At 43.9% G+C, this 10,000-nt stretch overlaps 2 protein-coding genes and 1 long non-coding RNA gene across 4 annotated transcripts; 1 reads left to right on the top strand and 2 right to left on the bottom strand.

Annotated features, from left to right (window-relative positions):
• Nucleotides 1-582: 582 nt before the first annotated feature.
• Nucleotides 583-3,233, bottom strand: LOC134193772 (protein CIP2A-like). The gene has a single exon (XM_062662605.1). It carries the CDS (start codon nucleotides 3,231-3,233, stop codon nucleotides 666-668), a length of 2,568 nt encoding a protein of 855 aa, XP_062518589.1. The 3' UTR covers nucleotides 583-665.
• A 163-nt stretch (nucleotides 3,234-3,396) lies between these two features.
• On the top strand, nucleotides 3,397-7,898 carry LOC134193982 (uncharacterized). Of its 2 annotated transcripts, XR_009972132.1 has the most exons (5): nucleotides 3,397-3,619; nucleotides 3,682-3,792; nucleotides 5,707-5,837; nucleotides 5,895-5,919; nucleotides 5,973-7,898. It is a non-coding gene; the product is annotated as an uncharacterized LOC134193982 (long non-coding RNA). The 2 variants fall into 2 exon arrangements; XR_009972131.1 differs by having other exon boundaries at nucleotides 5,895-7,898.
• Nucleotides 7,899-8,161: 263 nt separating this feature from the next.
• LOC134194072 (collagen alpha-1(XXV) chain-like) lies at nucleotides 8,162-9,968 on the bottom strand. The gene is made up of 2 exons (XM_062662973.1): nucleotides 9,777-9,968; nucleotides 8,162-9,715 (listed from the first exon to the last, which is right to left on the bottom strand). The coding sequence occupies exons 1-2, from the start codon at nucleotides 9,814-9,816 to the stop codon at nucleotides 8,940-8,942; spliced, it is 816 nt and encodes a 271-aa protein (XP_062518957.1). The 5' UTR covers nucleotides 9,817-9,968; the 3' UTR covers nucleotides 8,162-8,939.
• Between the last annotated feature and the right edge of the window lie 32 nt (nucleotides 9,969-10,000).

Genomic DNA, 10,000 nt, shown 5'->3' with positions numbered 1-10,000 from the left:
GTGTGTGTGTGTGTGTGTGTGTGTGTGTGTGTGTGTGTGTGTGTGTGTGTGTGTGTGTGTGTGTGTGTGTTTGTAGCTCAGTTGGTTAGAGAGCTGCATTTGGAGAATGGAAACATTCGGGACATTGAGGTCGTAGGTTCGCGGATGAGTACAGATGTAATTTCCTTGAGCAAAGAAATTCACACACAATTGCCTCTCTCAACGGAGTATAAATGAGGGAGCGCCTAAATGAGTACCTGGTCTTTGACTGGGGGTGGACTAGACCGCTGGCTTGGCAGAGAATAACGCAATATATACGGGTACATGTGGACTTAAGGTCCAGTCCCGCGGCTGCGCCAAAGTCAGTGCCCTTCGATGCTCTGGCCACACATCAGGGGGTTTGTCAGCGCTGCCTAAAACTCCGAGTAGCACCAGGGTCCCTACCTAGAAATAGGCAGGGGGTGCTATCTTTGAAACTTTCCGAAGGGCATATCCATTTGTCCATTGTGTGTGTGTGTGTGTGTGTGTGTGTGTGTGTGTGTGTGTGTGTGTGTGTGAAAATGGGGAGTAAGGTGATACCATCATGACATCACTTATCTACTAACAATATCATTCTCACATTAAATTTAATCTACACTACACACTGTACACACAATACACTCCTACGTATCCACTATGCACGCTCTCTATGACTTCACTGACGTCATATTGTGAATCATTGCTACAATGTCCGCATGCTTTTCCAACTCTGTCTTCTGTTCGTCGATCTTTGCTTCCTGTTTCATCTTCGTTTCTGTCAATTTCTGTATCATTTCTTCGTGTCTACTCCTCACAGCCTTCAACGTGTCAACCTCACTCTGAAATCCTCGTAGTTCGTCATCCATCTTCTTCCTCTCTTTCTTGTGTTGTTTGTTTGTAGCTTCTTGTTCCTTCAACGAGTGTTTTAGACTGACAATCGAAGTGTCCCTCTCGCTAACAACACGTTCCAGTTGCTGTCGTTGCTTCTCTACTTGCTGCATTTGAGACGTCATGCAGTCCAGCTGTTTCTTTAGACTTTCGTTGTGGCGACGCATCGTGTCCAACATGTCGGAGAGCGACTGGTTTTCCTCCTTCTTTGCAGTCAGGGTCCCTTGCAGGCTTTCAGTCTTTTGTTGTAATTCGTCGTGAGCGACTAGTAACTGTTGGTGTTGCTTCATAACGTCCTCCAGACTCTCCACCTTCAGTGTGAGACTCTCGACTTCTCGTTCTGTGTCACCTCGTGCCTTCTCGCTCTCCACCAACTGTTGTTGCAACATTTCTTGCCCTCGTTCTGACTTCTGAATGAGAGACGTGATCTTGTGTCTCTCGGTTTCGCTGCTTGTCTCTCGAGCTCGATATTGGTCAATCACACGATCCGCTTGGTTCAGAGCTAACGTCTTCGCTTCTAGTAAATATTGCAGCTCATGTTCCCTCGTCTGTGCTGACGCAAGCTTGTGTTCATACACGTCAATGATATCGCTAGCTTTCGCGTCCCTAATGTCCATCCTCTCTTTCATTTGATCGATAATCTCCTGCAGTTCCGGTCGTGTTGTCTGCAGTGATTTGTATTGAAGAGCATCGCTGCATTCTTGTGTAGGGAGAGACGGAGGAGTGACGAGCTTTTCGGCATTCGTTTGAACGATTTTTAGAGCAAACGGTGCGATTTGAAAATGAGGGGTTTGTAGGAGTGTGGGCAACAGTTGAAGCACGGAAGCAACCTGATCTCCATCACTGCTCACTAGAGATTGTGTGAGGACGGATGTCAGATGAGATTCTAAAAGAGCCGAGTTGAGAGTGGCTGACATCGATGGGTGTGTCAATTGAATCATGAGATGCAGACATCGGACGACCACGTTGCTGTAGCTAAATCGCGATCGTTCAAGTTGCGAGTGCACGAGACTCGTCGTGTAGACAGCATGACACATCGCGGGCGTCACACTTCCCACGATTCGCTCCTTCAGTCTCTCGTCTCGGCAACAAACCAAAATCACTGCCAGAGACTCCGACATCACACACGCATCGTACTCTGATAGATTCCCGATCTCGGCTCCTGCTGTTACCATAGCAACAGCAGCTGTAAGTAGAGACGTCATGTTTGACGTGTGAGTCTCTGCTAGACGAGACGTCGTTGCTTCTCCGGCTACGTGTTTTAGGAATTTCATCGAATGTAGTTGTAGCTTGCTGGTCTCGCTACGTCCGACGGCTGCCCACTGTAACACAGCGTGATAAGCTTCATGGCAACGTGAGAAAACGAGCTCCACAACCAAGTGACAAATCGATTCAATAGTCAACAACTGATTGAACAATTCCAGTAGTTTGGCTGCCAATTGATCATCCAATGACGAATTAATTGAACAGATTAAAGTTGACAATGACTGTTCCAAGTGGGGGTACAAAGGTAGCGATTGACGTATCCTGTCGTGACGTAATATATCTAAAAATAGATCGACGGTATGCTCGGTCACTAAATATCCGGGACTTTTTAACAACAAGCCAAACATCAGTTGAAACGTCTGGTGGACGTTCTGCCTGCTGAAAAGCCGCTCGCCAAGCGACTCATCGAAACACAAACAAAAGAGTGCGGACAGACTGTAGACGATGACAGACAAATTTGAATGCGAGAGAAACGAGATGAGAACGCGATACAAAGCGTTTGTTTTCGGCTCTCCCTTTAGCCACAATTGGATGACACGGTGACGAGCGAGACCCGACAGACATCCAAGCATGTAAGGAATAAGCGGCGAGTCTTTCGACTGACAGCGTATTCCTTCAACTAGAAACGCAAGAAACTTCTTCGTGTGAGGCACAAGTCGACCCAATGGGTTTGCCCGATAGACGACCTGCTGAAGCAGCCGAAGACATGGAATAACAAGTGGGTGGTCCAAACTCTCAATATGTTGCTCTAATATCAGACACAAAGCGGGCATTGCGTTTTCCAGTTGGGCAACCAAAATGGTATCCATGGCAACCAAGTTGTTAATGAATTCGAGACACAGAAATTTCGTTTCGTCTCCGAGTGCATCAACTGCCAGTTCTGAAATGAGATCCACAACGCATTGGATAGACTTGGAGGTTTTTATGACGTCTGTACGGCTAGAAATGAGCGCCAGTGCGTGTTGAAGGTCGGTCGGCACCTCGTTGGGGGCCTCACAACTTCGTTTCTGGCTCACAGATCGCAGCTTCGTTATTAGAGGCTTTAACAACGTCTCCAGCTCTAGCTCTTTCTCTCCCATCATCACGAGTCACGTTACGTTTAAAAGTTCCGCCAGACGAATCTGCTAAAATACGCATGCGTAACAACGCCAAGAGTTACAGGTCTGGGTATGCAAGGCGACAGTCTAGGTCCCGTACGTAGGGAGAGTAGTATAGTGCACGCATGCGCAGTCTGAGTAGCGTAGTCTGAGTTGTGTTAGTCTACGAGTTCTGCTGTATAGTGGTATTGTACGTCTGGAGTACGTACTATGCAAGTAGAGAATATATTACAGTATGTATTGCAGTTTTGGTGTATCGGTTGCTAGAAAATTGCACTGCGCAAGCGCACAAAAACAGCAATGCGCACTCGTGCGTTTGCTCTCTTTGCGCAAGAATGTGGTCACCAATTACAGCATCGTATCATGAAAACGTAAGGTTTCGAATGAGGCCCCATTTTAGGTACAATTTCCAATCACGTGACGTATTGTGCAGGTAATTCACTACAAAAATCCGAGGAATGTTGGAAGCTTTGACAAAGATGATAAGAATGTGGGAACGAGTTTGGTCAGAGCTCCGGCGTGTGGAGACGTCGTGAAACTGCAGGTGAGAGGATTGATACTAGAATGGGTGCTTTCACACTGACCTTAGGTTAACCTAGGCTAAGCTAGTTATGTATATCTTCAGAGTTGCCAACCTGGAATACTGAAAATGCGTGAGATCTCAGATTTTCATCAGTACTTTATAGCTGCATATAGGCGTGGCCACAAAACTAATACCTAAATAACTAAAAAACACAGCGTGTCAATACGCATTAGACAATATTAACTAGCAAGTACTCGCAGAATTAGAATTTCCGCTAGTAACAATAAACCAATATAGTTTACGCATGCAGTAAATCAGTCTCGAGTAATCAGCCCCTCCCTCTTTTGGACTTCCTGACGACGTCCAAAAGTTGAGAAGGAGGAGGGAAATTATGGCTGCGCGGACTAGTACAGTAGTAGAATTGGCTGAATATGTTTGACAGCTTCAGCACTAGACTTGTCTGGGGTTGGTTATTCGTGATGATCGATCACTTTACGGCAGTCTCGTTAGATTTTATATGTTTATCAGACACTACAGATTTTTACGTGAATCTATGGTGTACCTACAGTTTCACTGTACACGTGCGCCTCGGTCTAGTTCCAGCAATCTAGATGTTGCATGAGATCTGGGTTCCTTGCGTGTGAGCGTGTGACCTGAAGGAACTTGCATGAGACTCATGCAAGTTGCGTGTGAGTTGGCAACTCTATCTTGCAGGCCCGATGGAAGCAACTTAAAAGTGGAGCGGCCTAGTGCGCGTTAGAGAGTGTGGCTTAGTGCTCGCTAGGGGTGGGTTGGCACACATTCGTGAGTAGTGAGCATGCGCACAGTGTGCTGTCACAGAGGTCGGGGAATATAGTCCATGTAACGAAAGAGAAGTCGTAGGAGACTTCAAAACATTCACCAAATTAGTAGAGCCGTAATCTGGTAGATGACCAAATATAGCGATTCTTTTCAGTGTTTATTGCGTGATCGACAGTTGTTTGTGTAACAAAATGTAATATCTATATAGTAAGTTCCATTAGAAACGTGAGGCGACGTCATCCTGATGTAGGAAATTACTAGACCGGTAAGTTACAACATGTAAGGTCCTTACTCCAAGGCCATGTAGGGCGATATAGTACTGAAAGATAAAAGTCGGACGAGGGGTGCAACGACATGTCACAATTATTATTATTATTATTAATTATTATTATTATTCTGGAGTTGGATCATAGACTGTTATGGTCCAGGGTTTCTCCTTGACATTGTGGAACTGGGCAGGTTACCCGGTTTAAAAAAGTGGGCGTAGCTGCTGTGATAAGACACAATCACTACGTTCTAATCCTTGACACTTTGTGAGCAACGAATCTATACTACTCCAAGGGTTAGCCTTTGTAGTGATGCTGTTGATGTTGTAACAACTGACTCACTGATATCATTACTTCAAATATTTACTGTCATACTTGAGTTATGTGGTTAGTTAATATTAATGCCCACTTGGTTTAATTAAATAAAAGTTGGAGGAAACCCTGTGGTCATTACAAGCCTTCTATGATATATTCTCAGCAGTTTGTGAAGGTGAGAGCAAAACGCAATACATCAAAAGGCATGTGCTGCGTGTACAGTCATTTCAGCTATGAGCCTGGCTGCCATTAGATGGGACCTTGTAAAAGTCACGTGACTGAGTGAATATCATACTCATAGACATTGAATTAGTACTGGGTCTGCATGACTGTGTACGTGTGTGGATGTCATCATGTGTCTATGTCATGCTCAGAATGTGCCACACCTCCAGTGACTATGTGGTCCAATCCCAGAGGAGGTAGAAAGCATACCTTCAATGCCACAAATCAGAGACCCACTTCATAACGCATTAATGGCTACAATGCAGAACCTCTATTTGAATGTCATTTTCATTTCTATGCAGAAGGACGTTTATTTATACATGATATTTAGTGATTGCAGTATGTAAAATCTCACTTCATTGAATCAATTGATGTTACGACGTTGTGCTCTGGGCACCGAGGTTGCGAGAAGTGTTGCGCATGCGGTAATGGCAAGCTCTGACATGGCAGAACAAAAGAAAGGTTTGTCATTGGCTTATGTTTCAAACGATTCGTAACTAATATGTGATGTATGTGAAGCAAAACTGATATCTGCAGGCGAGGAGTAAGGGAACACTTGTGTGTGACATGTGCGTTATCATTTTCTTTGTATTCTAGAATCGGGCAACCGACCGTCGTTTATTATTTTGGTCTTACATTTCTAAAAGTCGAGCTGTCTTGTGCTGTCCAAGCTATCGTTGGACGACAACTAGTACCGCCGGCGGCTACGCGGCCAAAAGATGAGCTGAAGTGGAAGGAATTCCTGGCTTCTGTGGACGATGACCTGAAATTATATTCAATGCTGTGTGTGGCTGTGAAAAAAAGTGAAAAAAGAGAGTGTGCTACAATTTAAATGTGTTCCTATGCCTGGGGACAGGAAGATGTTTATATATATACATGATAAAACCATGTCATTCTTAGATGTAGATAAAACCAAACTTTGGCAGGACTGTCTATCCAAGAATTAGTATAGGAAGGAGCAAGTCAGTGAAATGTACAAGGAAGATGATAGATGTACTACGTTGATCCCATATTTCAGATTAAATCCATCCATTCCTCAAAATCATCCTTCTTGTTTTCCAATGTTGGTCTGAAACAACGTATGGCAGCAGACGATCTTATGGAAGAGGGCTGGACACATAGACTGGAGTGGTGTTTATATAAGCTGTATGACCCAAAAATTGCATTTGCCATGTGCTTTGGGGATGATTGGATGCGAGTGGGTACGTGGGACCTTGACAAAGAATTTTGCTGGCATCCTTTTTTGGGTACACCAGATATGCTTGCTGTAAAGACACCAGAAACTACACCTGTCGTGGTGGCTAAAACAGGAGACCTCATTGAATGCAAAGAATCAAACCCTGGTGATGGAGGACAGCTATATGCAGCCATTTTGTTGACTGCTGGTACTGCAATTTTAAGGCGTTTGGTGAACCAGCTGGATGTGCCAGAAAAACAGTGACAGTGAGGGCCTTCTAATAAATAGGCAATATGACTGCAGCATCTGCCAGCTAGAAGTCAAGCCGTTTGGCAAAGGCTATCCCAATTGGAGTCATTGTGTCATCGCTAATGGGGCACAGAAGGAAGTGAACTTACTATGGACGTTGAACAAGCCATGGGAACTTCCAACTGAAGCTGATCGTGCCTGACTCCTGGTAACACCGTGTCAGTTGTGTTGCAAGTTACAAAGGTAATGCATGCATTACCTTTGTATAGACACGGCCTACTTTGACAGAAAATGATAGCTACAGATAGTCTATTATCAAACACTTTCGCCTGTGATAATTTTGAGCACTCACTAAAGTTGTTCTGTAAGCATTAGGTGAGAACTTTAGCTCAAAAGTTGGTTGAGAACCCCATTGTCTATCTGTCCAAATACAAGCCCCAATGAAATTCAAGTCTCGGAGCTTTAATTCAAACTGCTTTGCACCTTAGTCTGAGTGTTGTTCTTAATAAAAGACCCAGACTGAATAGAAGATCCACTCCGTCTTAGAGTAGGACATAAACCGAGTGGGTGAAGTCTTGTGCCAAGCAATACCGACCCTTCTTTTTATCCGAGAGGTCACACCTGAGTTCTGCAAGCTCCGGATGTTACGGGTGGCTTTACTGTAAGCGAGATGTTGAATAGAGTTGGACAGTGTGGGAGAGTGAACTGCAAGGAAGAAGCCAACAGTATTTGTAGCATTACATTTCTCTGCAGGCTATGTTGTTACTAAATTTATTTTAGTAAATATAAGTGGATAAATATTTTATGCTTACGAGTGATATCTCTGTGGACGGACAGACTTACCAAGGGACAGATGGACAATTGGAATGCAGTGCATACCCTCATTGCTATTGCTGGTGTTAATTAGTTAGTTATAAGAAACATTATTAGATAAGGACATTGAGGGATATTGTTTGTATTGTACTAGAGTGGTATTGTCAATTATAATGGTGAAGTGATGATGTTGCTAGTTGGTGGTGTGACTGGGACTGTATTTAGTGAAAGCATACATTGATAATGATTTTGTTTGAAGTCATGATTATGATGTTGGAATTCATGGAGAGTAATGAATTATTATCCTCATTGGTCAGTCACAGACAGCATATGACATGATTAGGTGTTGAATGTGATGCAGCGGTGAACATCAGTTTGCTTAATTAAAGGAGAACTCCCATGATTATCAAGTTGGGGTCAGATACAAGTTTCTTTTATCTTGACTGCACTCGAAAAACTTTAGAGTTCCCTTCATTGCTCCTGTAAGGTAGGAAAAGCACCGCAAAAAGAGGGCGTGTTAGCGTAGGCGTGGTTGATGACGCATAATCAAATTTGTTTTTTATTATAAATATTTTGTTGGTTACTACGGTAAATATTGTTGTTAACTGTAGACAGCAACCACATTTCTGCTCACAAACTGTGTATGTTTATAACAAAATTTCCATCTAGCAGCAATCCTACACAACAAGCAGCTGTTACAACAATCATTCTTAGCAGACACTTGTCTAGTCAGAGAAGCATAGATACACACAAAAATGTAAAGATAAGTACATGTGATGGTTTTGATAAAGGAAACTTGTTCTTCACTGTCCTTGAGCACAGTAAGCTAGAGTGCATTCTGGAGTGTTAGGTAAGTTGTATATGTAATACTGTCCACAGTTGATCACTTCAACACTAGTCTGCCTCCAACAACAATGACCCCTATAACTAAAGCAATCTGTAGTTGAATATTTTTGACCAATTACATTTGGGTGAGATCCTTTTAGCCATCCTGATGCATTAGTTCCACAGTAGTATGCAGATGTGCACTTCTCTGGCATAGCTCCACCTATTGTAGGACTGAATGAATGCCAGCCTGGTGTGAAACCATGTTGATTGTATGAACTATATGTATTATCACAGTGCCAAGTTGTCTTAGAATAATGCTCAGATGTTTGTCTCCAAGTTTCATTTAAAACATGATGATTCCATGGTAAACATTGACTGGGTAGACCAAACAATTGATGTAAATCCTGCTCATCCCCTTTATCTCCTTTCATTCCTTTTCCTCCTTGTAACCCAATCTCCCCCTTTCCACCCTTCTCTCCTTTAAAACCAGAATATCCTCATTCACCTTTGTCTCCTTCTCCTTTTTCTCCTCGTGGACCCAAAATTCCTTGCAGTCCACCAACTCCCCTCTCTCCTCTTTCTCCTTTCTCTCCACTCACTCCCATGTCTCCTTTCCTACCTGCTATTCCACGTGGACCCTGTTTACCTGCTGATCCCTTACTGCCAGGTTCACCATTCCTTCCCGCCTCGCCGTTCCTTCCAGCTGGTCCTGGTAATCCAATTGAACCATCCCTACCTGGTGGACCATCTTTTCCAGACAAACCTGGCAATCCAATTGGACCGTCCCTTCCTGGCAATCCATCTCTACCTGGTACACCATCTTTTCCAGACAAGCCTGGCAATCCGTCTCTTCCTGGTTGACCTGGTATACAAATTGCTGATTCTGGTTTGCACATCTGTTTGATGAATGACCCAAATACGTGTGCAATGTTGATTGTAACTTGTGACGACTGACTGGGAGATTCTTCCGACCTCTTCCCTCTTTCTCCTCCATACTCAGACAACGTCTCATAAACCTGCTTCATTTCCTCTTTTTCTACTTGAAGTTCCTGCAAGTCCAACCGCAACTTCTCTACGCTTTTCTCAAATCTTTTCTCCTGAACACTGAGCTTCCACAACAGAAAACCGCTAAACACAAAATTGCCCACAACTAACGATAGAAACAACGCAATCGTCCATCTGCCGGTTGGGCTACAATTTCCTTGCAAAACTTTACAACTCTCGTCCACTTCGCTGCTGCTCATTGCATGTGGTATCGTCGGTCTCTTACTATCTGACCAACAGTAGATATGAGCACGTCGATACAAAATAGCAAAAGATACGGTGAAACAGACCACGCGATGTCGTGTCAGGGTGATTCCGTCTCATCCACATGCAACCGTAAGATGCGAAGAACCGGCACTTCCGTTCTCCATGATATCCTCACCAAAGTGACTGTAAACGATGCAAGAATGGCAAAAAAGATGGCCATAACCTGATATCTACTGTATTGAACCCTTTTGTTCAAAAACGAACGAGCTCGCACTCTGCCTTCGTCGTTCCCGGATTCTCGTCGTTC

Source organism: Corticium candelabrum, chromosome 18 (assembly GCF_963422355.1).
Source record: "Corticium candelabrum chromosome 18, ooCorCand1.1, whole genome shotgun sequence".
NCBI classification, from domain to species: domain Eukaryota; kingdom Metazoa; phylum Porifera; class Homoscleromorpha; order Homosclerophorida; family Plakinidae; genus Corticium; species Corticium candelabrum.
This window is presented reverse-complemented; position numbering and strand designations above follow the sequence as displayed.

What these genes read in the sequence shown, in the direction of transcription:
- LOC134194072 (XM_062662973.1), bottom strand. Translation starts at nt 9,816, where the DNA reads ATGTGGATGAGACGGAATCACCCTGACACGACATCGCGTG. An exon ending in CCCTGACACGACATCGCGTG is followed by an intron (nt 9,716 to 9,776) that starts GTCTGTTTCACC and finishes ACTGTTGGTCAG; the next exon opens with ATAGTAAGAGACCGACGATA.
- LOC134193772 (XM_062662605.1), bottom strand. Translation starts at nt 3,233, where the DNA reads ATGATGGGAGAGAAAGAGCTAGAGCTGGAGACGTTGTTAAAGCCTCTA.